Source organism: Coregonus clupeaformis, chromosome 14 (assembly GCF_020615455.1).
Source record: "Coregonus clupeaformis isolate EN_2021a chromosome 14, ASM2061545v1, whole genome shotgun sequence".
In the NCBI taxonomy this organism is placed as follows: Eukaryota; Metazoa; Chordata; class Actinopteri; order Salmoniformes; family Salmonidae; genus Coregonus; species Coregonus clupeaformis.
This window is the reverse complement of record NC_059205.1, coordinates 25,267,527-25,286,135: the sequence shown is the minus strand read 5'-3', so window position 1 is coordinate 25,286,135 and position 18,609 is coordinate 25,267,527. Positions and strand designations below refer to the sequence as shown.

The window sequence follows — 18,609 nt, the reverse complement described above, 5'->3', positions numbered from 1 at the left end:
AGGTAAAAGGCACAGATACATTCTAATCAATATTTTTGATAAACTATGGAACTTTCCGGATTGGTTGTATTGAGCAGGAATACTGTAACAGCTGATGACTCAATCTCGGATCAATCCATGAATCTATTCTATGCTTCTGTGCTGTTATGGTTTTGCCCATTTTAATCCCCTTCTAACTAGAGCAAATCTCGGCATATACAGTGGGGAAAAAAAGTATTTAGTCAGCCACCAATTGTGCAAGTTCTCCCACTTAAAAAGATGAGAGAGGCCTGTAATTTTCATCATAGGTACACGTCAACTATGACAGACAAATTGAGAGAAAAAAAATCCAGAAAATCACATTGTAGGATTTTTTATGAATTTATTTGCAAATTATGGTGGAAAATAAGTATTTGGTCACCTACAAACAAGCAAGATTTCTGGCTCTCACAGACCTGTAACTTCTTCTTTAAGAGGCTCCTCTGTCCTCCACTCGTTACCTGTATTAATGGCACCTGTTTGAACTTGTTATCAGTATAAAAGACACCTGTCCACAACTTCAAACAGTCACACTCCAAACTCCACTATGGCCAAGACCAAAGAGCTGTCAAAAGACACCAGAAACAAAATTGTAGACCTGCACCAGGCTGGGAAGACTGAATCTGCAATAGGTAAGCAGCTTGGTTTGAAGAAATCAACTGTGGGAGCAATTATTAGGAAATGGAAGACATACAAGACCACTGATAATCTCGCTCGATCTGGGGCTCCACGCAAGATCTCACCCCGTGGGGTCAAAATGATCACAAGAACAGTGAGCAAAAATCCCAGAACCACACGGGGGGACCTAGTGAATGACCTGCAGAGATTTCGGACCAAAGTAACAAAGCCTACCATCAGTAACACACTACGCCGCCAGGGACTCAAATCCTGCAGTGCCAGACGTGTCCCCCTGCTTAAGCCAGTACATGTCCAGGCCCGTCTGAAGTTTGCTAGAGTGCATTTGGATGATCCAGAAGAGAATTGGGAGAATGTCAGATGAAACCAAAATATAACTTTTTGGTAAAAACTCAACTCGTCGTGTTTGGAGGACAAAGAATGCTGAGTTGCATCCAAAGAACACCATACCTACTGTGAAGCATGGGGGTGGAAACATCATGCTTTGGGGCTGTTTTTCTGCAAAGGGACCAGGACGACTGATCCGTGTAAAGGAAAGAATGAATGGGGCCATGTATCGTGAGATTTTGAGTGAAAACCTCCTTCCATCAGCAAGGGCATTGAAGATGAAACGTGGCTGGGTCTTTCAGCATGACAATGATCCCAAACACACCACCCGGGCAACGAAGGAGTGGCTTCGTAAGAAGCATTTCAAGGTCCTGGAGTGGCCTAGCCAGTCTCCAGATCTCAATCCCATAGAAAATCTTTGGAGGGAGTTGAAAGTCCGTGTTGCCCAGCGACAGCCCCAATACATCACTGCTCTAGAGGAGATCTGCATGGAGGAATGGGCCAAAATACCAGCAACAGTGTGTGAAAACCTTGTGAAGACTTACAGAAAACGTTTGACCTGTGTCATTGCCAACAAAGGGTATATAACAAAGTATTGAGAAACTTTTGTTATTGAACAAATACTTATTTTCCACCATAATTTGCAAATAAATTCATTAAAAATCCTACAATGTGATTTTCTGGATAGTTTTTTCTCATTTTGTCTGTCATAGTTGACGTGTACCTATGGTGAAAATTACAGGCCTCATCTTTTTAAGTGGGAGAACTTGCACAATTGGTGGCTGACTAAATACTTTTTTCCCCCACTGTATGTCATGCAATAAAATGCAAATTAATTACTTAAAAATCATACAATGTGATTTTCTGGATTTTTGTTTTAGATTCCGTCTCTCACAGTTGAAGTGTACCTATGATAAAAATTACAGACCTCTACATGCTTTGTAAGTAGGAACACCTGCAAAATCTGCAGTGTATCAAATACTTGTTCTCCCCACTGTATATGTATGTGTATATATGTGTTTGTGTGATCCCTTATTGATGTCACTTGTTAAATCCACTTCACTCAGTGTAGATGAAGGGGAGGAGACAGATTTAGATTATAAGGATTTTTAAGCCTTGAGAGAATTGAGCCATGGATTGTGCATGTGTGCCATTCAGAGGGTGAATGGGCAAGATAAAATATTTAAGTACCTTTGAATGGGGTATGGTAGTAGGTGCCAGGCACAGCTGTTTGTTTCAAGAACTGCAAAGCTAAAGAGTTTTTCACGCTCAAGTTTCCCGTGTGTATCAAGAATGGTCCATCACCCAAACGACATCCAGCCAACTTGACAATGCTGTGGGAAGCATTGTAGACAACATGGGCCAGCATCCCTGAGGAATGCTTTCAACACGTAGAGTCCATGCCCCGATGAATTGAGGTTGTTCTGAGGGCAACAGGGATCTTGATCCAGGAGGGAATTGAATGTCTCTGGTGTAACAAAGAAGCTTGATCTTGACACCTAGCCATCTTAGCTTGCAAGTTAGCAAATAAAATGTATAGCTGGAGCACTGAGCTAGATATACATTATTTGACACATCTTAGATTTCTTATTGTTATACTTTATATGTTTATAAGCAGTGGGTATTGGGGGGGGGGGTATGGGTACCCACAAAACCGGTATTGAAAATCATATTGTCTATTTCAAAATACCCCGGTATACGGTATAAACAGTATATCCCCCAAGCCTAATAAGTATAGATATTTTCTGCCCAGGATCAATCATGAGACCAGCTCAATGCCAGCTGTGTGTGTGACGTTGCTGCTGACTTTCTAGACATTTTCAGAAAAATAACTTTCACAATACTAGAAATAGAAGCATAGAACTGAGGGGAGTAGACCTGAAGTGGTTTTGTAAATGAAGATGCCAGTAATATGCCTCCCCCAGTCATCCAAAGAGTTTGATAACCTTTGTCGGGCTACGCAGCATCCTAGTTCTTTAAGTTCCTGTGCTCAGCTGCAACGATCCCCATCAAACACACACACCATGCTGTGTTGTTGTCTTAGGTCTCTCTTTATGTAGTGTTGTGGTGTCTCTCTTGTCATGTGTGTTGTCCTACATTTTTATTTTTAATCCCAGCCCCCATCCCCACAGGAGGCCTTTTGCCTTTTTGTTAGGCCGTCATTGTAAATAAGAATTGTTCCTTAACTGACTTGCCTAGTTAAACAAAGGTTGAATAAATAAATAAATAAAATAAACACACCCACTGCTCCTTCCTCAGTGCTTCTTCCTCAGTGCTGCAGATACTCCATGCTAGTTCTGCACTGCTTCTTCTTGCCCCTCAGGACCAGATCACATGACCTGGGTGTTTACTTCCACCTCCTCTTCCTGTTTCAGACCCACTCAGTCTAGCCCCTCCCCTCTCCATCTCTCTCTTTCTCTCATCCTCACTCGATATCTCATCATCCCTCTCTATTGTCTATCTCTCTTCCCCCCGCGTCTCCTCGCTCCATCTGTTTCTCTCGCTCTTCCTCCTTCTCTCCATCTCTCTCTGTGCCATTTGGTGTACAGTCTGTTTAAAGTCTTTCATTCATCTCACCGTCTTTTCCCTTCATCCCTTGTTAATCTCTGGCTGCATCCCAAGTAGGGCATCTTTCCTTCATTCCTTTCTCTCCTCTCATTCCTTGTTCTCTCTCTCGTGGACTTGACAGGTAGCATAATAGATTAAAGACATGACTGCTGCAGGGAGAAGAAGCTGCTGCAGTGTATGTGCGTTTGTGTGTTCGGCTGTGTGTGTGAGTTAGGCAGTGTGTGTGCGTGTTTGGCTGTTGTGTCTTTGTCAGTGGCGGGAGCCTCTTAAAGGGACACCCTGCCTGCGTTGGTCTGTTGGCGGCTGGTAAACCTTCAGTGGCTCAGAATAGCAACACAGCACTGCAGCTTCGATGCTGTCCTTCTCCTCCATCCTTTCATCCTATTTCTGTTGCTTTCTCTGACACATCTTCTTTTTCATCTACTCATCCTCTCTCCCCTCCTCCACTCTTCCCCTCTTTCACCATCTCTCTCTCGCTCACCTGGTATTGGTCTGGTAATCTATGGAGTAATGCGGTACCGTGGACTAAAGCCCTGAGTCAGTCAGTTAGGGAGAGAGAATGGTTGAGTCATAAGTGTTGTGCTTAGACTAGAGGACAGACGGTCAGTCGGTAGGGATCTCCTTTGCAACGCGTTTCAAAACGGGAGGGAAACTCACTGCCCATGTGAGTCATCATACTGGAGATATAGCTACTCCGCCATGGTGTGTGTGTGTGTGTGATGCGTGTGTGTCGATCTCATGCATGTTTTAACGTGTGTTTTCTTCTCTGTGTGTGTATTTGTGTGTTGATGTCATGCCTGTATTAATGTCAGTTTCGCCTCTCTTGGTGCGTGCAGACGGGTTCTGGGGCTCTCAACTCGGAGCCCGCCTTTCAGGACTTCCAGTGTGTGCGCGTTGATATTACGCCTGTATGAACGTGCATTTCTCCTCTGTGTGCAGGCGGGTTCGGGGGGGCTCACCATGGCTGCAGCATTTCAAGACTTCCAGAGGAGCGAGTCGGACCGGCTAAACGAGGTGAAGGGTCATCTTGAGATTGCCTTACTGGAGAAACACTTCCTACGTAAGTAACCTTAACAACCTAAACACACGTTTTTCTTTTTATTCATCCTACATTGCTACAGTGCCTTGCAAAAGCATTCATCCCCCTTGGCGTTTTTCCTATTTTGTTGCATTACAACCTGTAATTTAAATGGACATACACAAAATAGTCCAAATTGGTGAAGTGAAATGAAAAAAATTACTTGTTTCAAAAATTCTAACAAATAAATCACTGAGAAGTGGTGCGTGCATATGTATTCACCCCCTTTGCTATGAAGCCCCTAAATAAGATCTGGTGCAACCAATTACCTTCAGAAGTCACATAATTAGTTAAATAAAGTCCACCTGCATAAAGTAATAAAGTGCAATCTAAGTGTCACACGATCTGTCACATGATCTCAGTATATATACACTTGTTCTGAAAGGCCCCAGAGTCTGCAACACCACTAAGCAAGGGGCACCACCAAGCAAGCGGCACCATGAAGACCAAGGAGCTCTCCAAACAGCACAGGGACAAAGTTGTGGAGAAGTACAGATCAGGGTTGGGTTATAAAGAAATCTCAGACTTTGAACATCCCACAGAGCACCATTAAATCCATTATTAAAAAATTGAAAGAATATGGCACCACAACAAACCTGCCAAGAGAGGGCCGCCCGCCAAAACTCACAGACCAGGCAAGGAGGGCAAAGATAACCCTGAAGGAGCTGCAAAGCTCCAAAGCGGAGATTGGGGTATCTGTCCATAGGACGACTTTAAGCCGTACACTCCACAGAGCTGGGCTTTACGGAAGAGTGGCCAGAAAAAAGCCATTGCTTAAAGAAAAAAATAGGCAAACACGTTTGGTGTTCGCCAAAAGGCATGTGGGAGATTCCCCAAACATATGGAAGAAGGTACTCTGGTCAGATGAGACTAAAATTGAGCTTTTTGGCCATCAAGGAAAACGCTATGTCTGGTGCAAACCCATCACCTCTCATCACCCCGAGAGCACCATCCCCACAGTGAAGCATGGTGGTGGCAGCATCATGCTGTGGGGATGTTTTTCATCGGCAGGGACTGGGAAACTGGTCAGAATTGAAGGAATGATGGATAAATTCTTGAGGGAAAACTGTTTCAGTCTTCCAGAGATTTGAGACTGGGACGGAGGTTCACCTTCCAGCAGGACAATGACCCTAAGCATACTGCTAAAGCAACACACAAGTGGTTTAAGGGGAAACATTTCAATATCTTGGAATGGCCTAGTCAAAGCCCAGACCTCAATCCAATTGAGAATCTGTGGTATGACTTAAAGATTGCTGTACATCAGTGGAACCCATCCAACTTGAAGGAGCTGGAGCAGTTTTGCCTTGAAGAATGGGCAAAAATCCCAGTGGCTAGATGTGCCAAGCTTATAGAGACATACCCCAAGAGACTTGCAGCTGTAATTTCTGCAAAAGGTGGCTCTACAAAGTATTGACTTCGGGGGGGTGAATAGTTATGCACGCTCAAGTTTTCTTTTTTTTGGTCTTATTTGTTTGTTTCACAATAAAACATATTTTGCATCTTCAAAGTGGTAGGCACAACCCCCCAAAAAAAAAAGATATATATATATATTTTTTTATTCCAGGTTGTAAGGCAACAAAATAGGAAAAATGCCTTGGGGGGTGAATACTTTCGCAAGCCAACGTATCTGCTTGTGCACATGAATTGGTGAGTCAGTGTGAGAATGGGAGGGGCTGGAGGAATGGCTGTTGTGATGGGGAAAAGAGGATGGGTGAGGTGGAGGAATGGACGAGGGAGTTGGGAATGCTCCGTAGCCTGAGTGGGAAGCAAATTCAATTGTGCTAACTCATGTTCATTCTCACTCACTCACTCACTCACACAAACACACACACACCTCTGTGCTGGGTCAGCCACTCTAGTAATGCCTCTGGCCAATGTGACGGCCATTAACCCCACTCAGGGATGGGTACACACTGCACCAAGCCTACACAACGGTAGTGTAGCACATGTAGTGGCCTGTGCAGTTTTTCCATCCACAGGTCTGCCAGTGAGCCTCTGCATCCCTGAGAGTGTGAGCATGAATTGCTGAAGCTAACACTCGGGCTAAAACTGTATGACTAAAGCCTATTGCTAAGGCTATATGGCTAAAGCTATAGGCTATGGCTAAAGCTATAGGGTTGAAGCTATAGGCTATTGCTAATTACCAGGGCTAATGCTATATGTCCAAAGCTGCTATAGTGCTAAAGCTATAGGTCTAAAGCTATATGGCTAAATATATGGCTAAATGGACAGTGCTAAATATACACTCCCCTAGTATTTATTTGGACAGTGAAGCTAGAACGTTTTAATTTAGCTCTATACTTCAGCATTTTGAATTTGAGAAAGTATTTTATGTGGCGACAGTACAGAATATCACATTTTATTTGAGGGTATTTTGTATCTGTTTTACCATTTAGAAATGAAAGCACTATGTATCTATCCCCACATTTGAAGGTGTCATCAATTCATTGTGGTCATCAGACATTGTAAGCAAGCTGATTACATTGCCTCCTAAAGACATGATTGACATCGGGAAAAGAGGGTGGGCTATCAGCTGATCATTTAATGTTGATGATGATGTAACTCTGCTAGCTATGCTGTCCCCCAAAATATGTTTTACTTGATTGGAGTTTGTTCTGCTGCTGACGTGCCTCTTACCAGTGGTGATATTACCCATTTATGCAGCAGCATACAATACATTTTTGGACTCCCCTTGTTGTGCTGTGCTCACTTGAACAGGAAGGTGGCGCGGCGGTCCTTCTTGTGGGAAAATTGTGTCATCAAAGTCTGGCATTATCTGGATTTATGGAGCTTTCAAGACAACTGGGAAAAACAAGGTCGAATCATGACTTCAGTGCTCTTCAGATCGGAGCTCTAGAAATAGGCCAGAGTTCCCGACTTGGAATTCCGAGTTGGATGACCGTTCAAAACTTATTTTCCCAGTCGGAGCTCGTTTTTTTCCAGAGTTCCCAGTTGATTTGAACTCACTGAAGTCAGAGATTTCTGAGTTTCCAGTTTTGAACTCGGCAGAAGTCATGCTGGATTGACAGCATGGCCAATGTATTCAACCTTTTCTGGCCCATGGCATGTGAATGTTTATCCTTTTTAAGCTTGGAAAAGAGACCCTTAAACCCAGACTTGGACCACACACCCACTCCACTGAATAGCAGGCAAGATATTGCTTTGCAATGCTTGCAGTTAGCCACTGATTCCTTCCAAACCACTCAATGTTGAATTTGCAATTCCAACTTGTTGTGTAATGTTTATGTTCAGATGAGCACTGATACATTTTATCTATAATTTATCTTCATATGACATGGATTGAAAAAGGATTTGCCAGTAGATTGTCGACTTGATTCATGATGATGACTGCTAGCTTTCTAGCTAAGATTTTGGAAGTTTTATGTTGACATGATCAGTCCAATCAAAGCTATGGTAGATCTAAAGTGATTTGATGTCATTTTGTCTGTGGTCAATGACTTTGAGCCTTCTTGGATGGCCACTTCTAATGTAAATCTAATGCAGCACCCAAGGGACTTGAATTTTCGAGCTCTCCCCGTAGATTTTGCGGTGGCGTGGTGTCCCCATGAGTGACAGAACACTGAGCCAATCACGGCAGAACACTGAGCCAATCACGGCGGAACACTGAGCCAATCACCTTTATTTCCTGGCTGCCCCACCACCACAGAAAGCACTGAGCTAGGCTGAAACACCTGCATTTTGGAGCTGCCTTAAGAAAGCAAAAAAGAGACCATGTTTGTATGTGGCTTTATTAACTCAATGATTACTTTATTTTTTACATTGTTTGCAAACTGATATGTGACAAGTATAATGCCAAAATAACATGCAAAACAGGCAACAAAACAATTTTTTTGAGAAATTTGCTAATTTGATGTGCAATTCGTACATTCAAAACATATATATTTTTAAGAGACTGTAGGAGTAGAGGAGGGATTGGGATTCTCTGTAGCCTGAGGGGAAGCAAATTTAATTGTGTTGACTCATGGTCATTCATTCTCTCTCTCTACATCTCACACTCTTTCCATTTCTCTCTATAGGGCTCTCTATAGGGCTCTTTATCTCTCCCGCATGCACAGAAAATAATTAATAAAATAAACAAATCCAGCAAGTTGCAAGGGCACTGGTGCTCGGGCACTGGTTGAGCCCCATCTTTGCATGTGTCTGTAGTGTATTAAAGTAGTCAAAAGTTTTGTATTTTGGTCCCATATTCCTAGCACGCAATGACTACATCAAGCTTGGGACTCTACAAACTTGTTGGATGCATATGCAGTTTGTTTTTATTGTGTTTCGGATTATGTTGTGTCCAATAGAAATGAATGTTAAATAATGAATTGTCCATTTGGAGTCACTTTTATTGTAAATAAGAATATATGTTTCTGAACACTAATACATTAATGTGGATGCTACCATGATTACGGATAATCTCTGTTACGTATATGCCAGGAGTCAGAAAGCAGGTGCAGAAGGTGAGTTAAATACGGAACAGATACAAAAGAACAAACATGGGAAGCGTACTGAAAGTGAGAGACAATCAATAACACCTAAGGACTGATGAACAGAGGGCAAAATAAAGGAGAAGTAATCAGGGAAGTGATGAAGTCCAGGTGTGCCTAATGATGAGGCGCAGGTGTGCGTAATGAAGGGTTGCCAGGACCGGTGGTTAGTAGACCAGCGACGTCGAGCTCCGGCGCGGTGGAGCGGGAGTAGATGCGACAATCATGAATGATTTGTGAATAATGAGTGACAAAGTTACAGATGTGTAAATATTCCTACTTACAAAGCATGTAGAGGTCTGTAAAAATCCAGAAAATCACATTTGTATGATTTTTAAGTAATTAATTTGCATTTTATTGCATGACATAAGTATTTGATCACCTACCAACCAGTAAGAATTCCGGCTCTCACAGACATGTTAGTTTTTCTTTAAGAAGCCCTCCTGTTCTCCACTCATTACCTGTATTAACTGCACCTGTTTGAACTCGTTACCTGTATAAAAGACACCTGTCCACACACTCAATCAAACAGACTCCAACCTCTCCACAATGGCCAAGACCAGAGAGCTGTGTAAGGACATCAGGGATAGAATTGTAGACCTGCACAAGGCTGGGATGGGCTACAGGACAATAGGCAAGCAGCTTGGTGAGAAGGCAACAACTGTTGGCGCAATTATTAGAAAATGGAAGAAGTTCAAGATGACGGTCAATCATCCTCGGTCTGGGGCTCCATGCAAGATCTCACCTCGTGGGGCATCAATGATCATGAGGAAGGTGAGGGATCAGCCCAGAACTACACGGCAGGACCTGGTCAATGACCTGAAGAGAGCTGGGACCACAGTCTCAAAGAAAACCATTAGTAACAAACTACGCCGTAATGGGAGAAGGTCATGTGGTCTGATGAGACAAAAGTAGAGCTTTTTGGTCTAAACTCCACTCGCCGTGTTTGGAGGAAGAAGAAGGATGAGTACAACCCCAAGAACACCATCCCAACCGTGAATCATGGAGGTGGAAACATCATTCTTTGGGGATGCTTTTCTGCAAAGGGGACAGGACGACTGCACCGTATTGAGGGGAGGATGGATGGGGCCATGTATCGCGAGATCTTGGCCAACAACCTCCTTCCCTCCGTAAGAGCATTGAAGATGGGTCGTGGCTGGGTCTTCCAGCATGACAACGACCCGAAACACACAGCCAGGGCAACTAAGGAGTGGCTCCATAAGAAGCATCTCAAGATCCTGGAGTGGCCTAGCCAGTCTCCAGACCTGAACCCAATAGAACATCTTTGGAGGGAGCTGAAAGTCCGTATTGCCCAGCGACAGCCCCGAAACCTGAAGGATCTGGAGAAGGTCTGTATGGAGGAGTGGGCCAAAATCCCTGCTGCAGTGTGTGCAAACCTGGTCAAGACCTACAGGAAACGTATGATCTCTGTAATTGCAAACAAAGGTTTCTGTACCAAATATTAAAAGTTCTGCTTTTCTGATGTATCAAATACAGTGGGGAAAAAAAGTATTTAGTCAGCCACCAATTGTGCAAGTTCTCCCACTTAAAAAGATGAGAGAGGCCTGTAATTTTCATCATAGGTACACGTCAACTATGACAGACAAATTGAGAAAAAAAAATCCAGAAAATCCCATTGTAGGATTTTTAATGAATTTATTTGCAAATTATGGTGGAAAATAAGTATTTGGTCACCTACAAACAAGCAAGATTTCTGGCTCTCACAGACCTGTAACTTCTTCTTTAAGAGGCTCCTCTGTCCTCCACTCGTTACCTGTATTAATGGCACCTGTTTGAACTTGTTATCAGTATAAAAGACACCTGTCCACAACCTCAAACAGTCACACTCCAAACTCCACAATGGCCAAGACCAAAGAGCTGTCAAAGGACACCAGAAACAAAGTTGTAGACTTGCACCAGGCTGGGAAGACTGAATCTGCAATAGGTAAGCAGCTTGGTTTGAAGAAATCAACTGTGGGAGCAATTATTAGGAAATGGAAGACATACAAGACCACTGATAATCTCCCTCAATCTGGGGCTCCACGCAAGATCTCACCCCGTGGGGTCAAAATGATCACAAGAACGGTGAGCAAAAATCCCAGAACCACACGGGGGGACCTAGTGAATGACCTGCAGAGAGCTGGGACCAAAGTAACAAAGCCTACCATCAGTAACACACTACGCCGCCAGGGACTCATATCGTGCAGTGCGAGACGTGTCCCCCCTGCTTAAGCCAGTACATGTCCAGGCCCGTTTGAAGTGCATTTGGATGATCCAGAAGAGGATTGGGAGAATGTCATCTGGTCAGATTAAACCAAAATATAACTTTTTGGTAAAAACTCAACTCGTCATGTTTGGAGGACAAAGAATGCTGAGTTGCATCCAAAGAACACCATACCTACTGTGAAGCATGGGGGTGGAAACATCATGCTTTTGGGCTGTTTTTCTGCAAAGGGACCAGGACGACTGATCCGTGTAAAGGAAAGAATGAATGGGGCCATGTATCATGAGATTTTGAGTGAAAACCTCCTTCCATCAGCAAGGGCATTGAAGATGAAACGTGGCTGGGTCTTTCAGCATGACAATGATCCCAAACACACCGCCCGGGCAACGAAGGAGTGGCTTCGTAAGAAGCATTTCAAGGTCCTGGAGTGGCCTAGCCAGTCTCCAGATCTCAACCCCATAGAAAATCTTTGGAGGGAGTTGAAAGTCTGTGTTGCCCAGCGACAGCCCCAAAACATCACTGCTCTAGAGGAGATCTGCATGGAGGAATGGGCCAAAATACAAGCAACAGTGTGTGAAAACCTTGTGAAGACTTACAGAAAACGTTTGACCTGTGTCATTGCAAACAAAGGGTATATAACAAAGTATTGAGAAACTTTTGTTATTGACCAAATACTTATTTTCCACCATCATTTGCCAATAAATTCATTAAAAATCCTACAAAGTGATTTTCTGGATTTTTTTTTCTCATTTTGTCTGTCATAGTTGACGTGTACCTATGATGAAAATTACAGGCCTCTCTCATCTTTTTAAGTGGGAGAACTTGCACAATTGGTGGCTGACTAAATACTTTTTTTCCCCACTGTACTTATGTCATGCAATAAAATGAAAATTAATTACTTAAAAATCATACAATGTGATTTTCTGGATTTTTGTTTTAGATTCCGTCCCTCACAGTTGAAGTGTACCTATGATAAAAATTACAGACCTCTACATGCTTTGTAAGTAGGAAAACCTGCAAAATCGGCAGTGTATCAAATACTTGTTCTCCCCACTGTAGGTATATATATATATATATATATATATATATATATATATATATATACATACATACATACATACATACATACATACATACATACATACATACATACATACATACATACAGTGAGGGAAAAAAGTATTTGATCCCCTGCTGATTTTGTACGTTTGCCCACTGACAAAGAAATGATCAGTCTATAATTTTAATGGTAGGTTTATTTGAACAGTGAGTGACAGAATAACAACAAAAAAATCCAGAAAAACGAATGTCAAAAACGTTATGAATTGATTTGCATTTTAATGAAGGAAATAAGTATTTGACCCCTCTGCAAAACATGACTTAGTACTTGGTGGCAAAACCCTTGTTGGCTATCACAGAGGTCAGACGTTTCTTGTAGTTGGCCACCAGGTTTGCACACATCTCACGAGGGATTTTGTCCCACTCCTCTTTGCAGATCTTCTCCAAGTCATTAAGGTTTCGAGGCTGACGTTTGGCAACTCGAACCTTCAGCTCCCTCCACAGATTTTCTATGGGATTAAGGTCTGGAGACTAGCTAGGCCACTCCAGGACCTTAATGTGCTTCTTCTTGAGCCACTACTTTGTTGCCTTGGCCGTGTGTTTTGGGTCATTTTCATGCTGGAATACCCATCCACTACCCATTTTAAATGCCCTGGCTGAGGGAAGGAGGTTCTCACCCAAGATTTGACGGTACATGGCCCCGTCCATCGTCCCTTTGATGCTGTGAAGTTGTCCTGTCTCCTTAACAGAAAAACACCCCCAAAGCATAATGTTTCCACCTCCATGTTTGACGGTGGGGATGGTGTTCTTGGGGTCATAGGCAGCATTCCTCCTCCTCCAAACACGGCGAGTTGAGTTGATGCCAAAGAGCTCGATTTTGGTCTCATCTGACCACAACACTTTCACCCAGTTCTCCTCTGAATCATTCAGATGTTCATTGGCAAACTTCAGACTGCCCTGTATATGTCCTTTCTTGAGCAGGGGGACCTTGCGGGCGCTGCAGGATTTCAGTCCTTCACGGCGTAGTGTGTTACCAATTGTTTTCTTGGTGACTATGGTCCCAGCTGCCTTGAGATCATTGACAAGATCCTCCCGTGTAGTTCTGGGCTGATTCCTCACCGTTCTCATGATCATTGCAACTCCACGAGGTGAGAACTTGCATGGAGCCCCAGGCTGAGGGAGAATGATGAGTTATTTTGTGTTTCTTCCATTTGCGAATAATCGCACCAACTGTTGTCACCTCCTCACCAAGCTGCTTGGCGATGGTCTTGTAGCCCACTCCAGCCTTGTGTAGGTCTACAATCTTGTCCCTGACATCCTTGGAGAGCTCTTTGGTCTTGGCCATGGTGGAGAGTTTGGAATCTGATTGATTGATTGCTTCTGTGGACAGGTGTCTTTTTATACAGGTAACAAACTGAGATTAGGAGCACTCCCTTTAAGAGCACCTGTATAAAAGACACCTGGTGCCAGAAATATTTCCCTCATTTAAAATGCAAATCAATTTATAACATTTTTGACATGCATTTTTCTGGATTTTGTTGTTGTTATTTTGTTATATATATATGAGAGAGAACATTTGATCTCAAATCCAAAATGCTGGAGTATAGAGCCAAATGAAACGTTTTTAGCTAAAGATAGGACAGCTGGTACGGCTGCCAGGTGTATTCTGTTAGCGTTTTTTATCAATATTCCTCTCTCTCGGTCTGGCTCGCTTGCTCGTCTGTCTGTGTCTCGCTCGGTCTGTGTGTGTGTGTCTGTCCTTATTCCCTCTGTTATTGTTCTCCCTGACATGACTTTAATTAATTAGGCGTAGTCCATATCAGCCCTGTAGATGGAGAGGGAAGGTGAACTGTTATAGAAGCTAATCTGCATATATACTGGACATACTCATGCATTATTCACCTCTGCTTTGTTACCAATGACAGTCTTCCATAGCTGATGTTTGAGTTAGCGTTTAGCATGCTATAGAATACTGTCACAACATGGCAGCCTTTGCTTACTGAAGGTCAGAAGATGTTGTGTTTAGTCCCTGGCCCCTCTGCACACTTCATACTGAATGGCAGTAGGGGACTGTTGTATTCGTGAACTAGAGTGTATCTGTTTCTGGGTAATGCAGGTCCTGACCAGGCCCCTCTGCTCTCTTTCTCCCGCCCTCTATCACTCTTTTCCTCCCAGTATTCTGAGAAATTAAGGCTGTGGGAGGCCCCAGTGCACAAGAGGAGTGGGAGGCCCCAGTGCACAACTGAGCAAGAGGACAAATACATTAGTGTCTAGTTTGAGAAACAGACACCTCACAGGTCCTCAACTGGCAGCTTCATTAAATAGTACCCGCAAAACACCAGTCTCAATGTCAACAGTGAAGAGGCGACTCCGGGATGCAAAGAAAAAGCCATATCTCAGACTGCCCATCTTAATCTTTTCTTTGCATTGGCCAGTCTGAGAAATTGCTTTTTCTTTGCAACTCTGCCTAGAAGGTCAGCATCCCGGAGTCGCCTCTAATGTATATGTCCTCTTGCTCAGTTGTGCACCGAGGCCTCCCACTCCTCTTTCTATTCTGGTTAGAGCCTGTTTGCAATGTTCTGTGAAGGGAGTAGAAGCAACAGCGTTGTACGAGATCTTCAGTTTCTTGGCAATTTCTCGCATGGAATAGCCTTCATTTCTCAGAACAAGAATAGACTGACGAGTTTCAGAAGAAAGTTATTTGTTTCTGGGCATTTTGAGCCTGTAATCGAACCCACAATTGCTGGTGCTCCAGATACTCAATTAGTGTCAAGAAGGCCAGTTGTATTGCTTCTTTAATCAGCACAACAGTTTTCAGCTGTGCTAACATAATTGCAAAAGGATTTTCTAATGATCAATTAGCCTTTTTAAAATGATAAACTTGGATTAGCAAACACAATGTGCCATTGGAACACAGGACTGATGGTTGCTGATAATGGGCCTCTGTACGCCTATGTAGATATTCCATCAAAAATCAGCCGTTTCCAGCTACAATAGCCATTTACAACATTAACAATGTCTACACTGTATTTCTGATCAATTTGGACAAAAAAAATGCTTTTATTTTGAAAACAAGGACATTTCGAAGTGCCCCCAACCTTTTGAACGGTAGTGTATGCAGTAAAGAGATCAATCGAACTCGACCAAAACAATGGAAATGCATGGGGGATAGATCCTGAATCTCCTCATTGTCCCCCAGCAAAATTAGCCAACATTTAGGCTATTGTTTATATGTGTATTTCACACTGTTGAGAAAAAAATCTGTATAATGCTTGTTTGGATGTCAACCCCAATACATGTTCATGTCATCATCACCAATCAGCTGCATTACACTTAAAAACGACTGACTACCACCACCGATTTCTGTACGCTACCAGCTTATACGAACAGGAGTTAACATTTAGCAGCCACTTCTTCTAAACCTGAGAAGGGACAACTTCTAAATGTTATGCTGCAAATACAGTCAAATATATATATAACGGACTGTAGTAACCACATTGTGGGCCTGTTACAATACATAAATCATGACGGATTTGACGAATATCCATTTGCGCCAATCTGGCATCCTTCTATCCCCCATGGTCTGCGTTCCATTGACCTCTTTACCACATCTATTAGACATGGCAGCATGGACTTGATAGAACCCATGAATGTTCAGAATACATAATACTTATAATACTGATGAAATGGTTATGTGCTCGGCCAACCAAGGGGTGTCCCAAATGGCACCCTATTCTCTATGTATTGCACTACTGTTTACCAGGCCTCATAAGGCTCTAGTCAAAAGTAGTGTACTATGTAGGGAATAGGATGCCATTTGGGATGTAACCGTAGTTGACAGGTAGCTATTGCAGTGCTAGTGCTGTGGTAATGTGTGTTACTGTTTGAGGGTAGCAGATTAAAGAGGAAGACTTATACTCTGTCCTATTAGCACATCACCTCTGACTGCACAGACACTCACTCCCTCAAGTCCCTCGCCGTAAGCACTCTACTCACCCCCTCATCTGCCTTATGGGCTTCTTTCCCGTCTTCGTCTCCTTCACCCCCTCACTCCTGCTTGCCGCCTCTTCTTTCTTGACTTGACTTTTCATCAATGCCATCTTCCTTGTGAGTGCTTCCCCCTCACCCATGGTCTCATCACCCAACTCCCCTCTCTCTCTCACCACTTACTCTATCAAGTGATATCTGCAGCAGAGGGCTCATTAACATGCCTGCTGCATACCTCTCTGTGTTGTGTTTTGTATGATGACAGAGCAGAGTAGTCTTTGGAGGTTGCAGGAAGGCAGTCACTGGATGATAATCCAAGCCCACCTTGTTTGTTTGTCACACTGATTCCATGTAGGGAATAGGGTGCCATTTTGGGATGCATACACTGTAACTATGTGAGATGGAGAGCCAGTGAGGGAGCAACTGGCTTGTTTGTGTTATGATCCTGTTTGTTCTTGTGTTGCCTGATCATCTTTATCACATTAGTTGACAATATCAATACTCAATCACTCCTTCCAGTTCAGTTCTACAGGGACCATTTTAGCCAGTGCCGTTGTAGGACTAACCAGAGTCATTGACACACAGTGTAGGTTTGTACAGTGCACAACATGGATGCTGTTGAACGAAGGTGCACTATGCTACTACTTATACACCGTTGAGCTTGATGTTGTGCAGAGGCATGTACTGTATGTGTGAACGGTTCAACGATTCTCAATGTATTCACCGCTGTTTGTTTCGACAATTAACTTTAATCAGATTACTAAAGAGAGGGACAGAGGAGTTCATTGTTCAAGATTTTATTTCACCTTTATTTAACCAGATAAGTCAATTGAGAACCAAAACCAGTGAACAGGACAACACACAATACCACTAAAAATAAATAAAACGCTATACAGAGGAAGGGTACAAATTCATCAAATATACAACAATAAGAAATGTACAGTGGGTTAGAGCAGAAACGTCCAAGGCAACACAGCAGACTTAATGATCAGCAGGTACATTGATCAGACAGCAGCTCAGTTAATGTTTTTGAAGGAGTGTAGTGAGATGAATGTGCCAAGTTTGATGGTCTTTTGCAGCTCGTTCCTGTCGTTGGCGGCCGAAAACTGTAATGAATGACGGCCAAAGGAAGTGCCGGCTTTGGGAATGACCAGTGTGATACATCCATCAGAGCGCAGGTTGCTATTGGTGGTGAAGATGCTGAGGTAGAGGGGAGACTTGCCTATGAGGGACATAAATAAATTGGTACCAGTGGGTCTGACATTGTGTATGTAACGAGGGCCAGTTGACTAGGGTGTAAAGGTCACAATGATAAATGTTGCAGGGGGCACTGGTAACAAAGCGGATAGCAGTGTGATAAATGATTGAGGGAGGTTTTGGGGTAAGCCTGTAAACCACATCGCCAAAGTCCAGGATTGGCTGGATGGTCATTTTTACAAGGGTGTGCTTGGCAAAGTGGGTGAAGGATGTTTTGTGGTACAGAAAACCAATTCTGGATTTAACTTTAGACTGAAGGTGGGTTGGAAGTATTGAGGAATAGGTGAAGGTCAGAGAAGGCATGCTGGATGTTGTTAAATGCATGTTGTAGGGTGGTCAGCACGGTGTTCAGGGAGGGGCCAGTTGTGTACAGGATAGTGTCGGCATAAAGGTGGATGAGTTTCCAGCAATATGCGCAACATTGTTAATATACACAGAGAATAGTGGTTGGGACAGCAGGCCCTCAGATGTGACATTGTACACAGCCAGAGAAATAGTTTTCAAACCAGGCTAGACAATTCTCTGTGAACCCTAGGTCGATGAGTCTATTGAGCAGGATGCAGTGCCTAACGGAATCAAAGGCTTTAGCCAGATCAATAAAAATATGCAAAATACTGCTTGTTGTCAAAAGCAGATATGTTGTTTAGAACCTTCAATGTTGCACCCATGGCCAGTTTTGAAGCCGGACTGCATCGCAGAAAGAGCACTGTGGGACTCCAGTTGGCAGGTTTAAAGATTAAAAGAATAATAATATGCCATTTAGCAGACACTTTTATCCAAAGCGACTTACAGTCTTGTGTGCATACATTTTTTTTACGTATGGGTGGTCCCGAGGATCGAACCCACTACCCTGGCATTACAAGCGCCATGCTCTACCAATTGAGCTACAGAGGACCACTGGGTTGTGTGAAGGAACTCAAAGTCCATACCATAGCTAGGCTAAACTAAAGCCTATATCATAG

At 43.2% G+C, this 18,609-nt stretch overlaps 1 protein-coding gene across 3 annotated transcripts in view; it reads left to right on the top strand.

Annotated features, from left to right (window-relative positions):
* The window catches only part of LOC121581257 (GRAM domain-containing protein 4), a 69,813-nt gene that overhangs the window by 10,329 nt on the left and 40,875 nt on the right, over positions 1 to 18,609 (top strand). For 2 of the 3 annotated variants that reach the window (XM_041896763.2, XM_041896762.2), the window contains exon 3: positions 4,489 to 4,609. In XM_041896763.2, the coding sequence (XP_041752697.1) occupies positions 4,489 to 4,609 (121 nt within the window). Of the gene's footprint in view, positions 1 to 3,458; positions 4,214 to 4,488; positions 4,610 to 18,609 lie in introns of those variants that run through there. The other variant, XM_041896764.2, reaches the window with a different exon arrangement.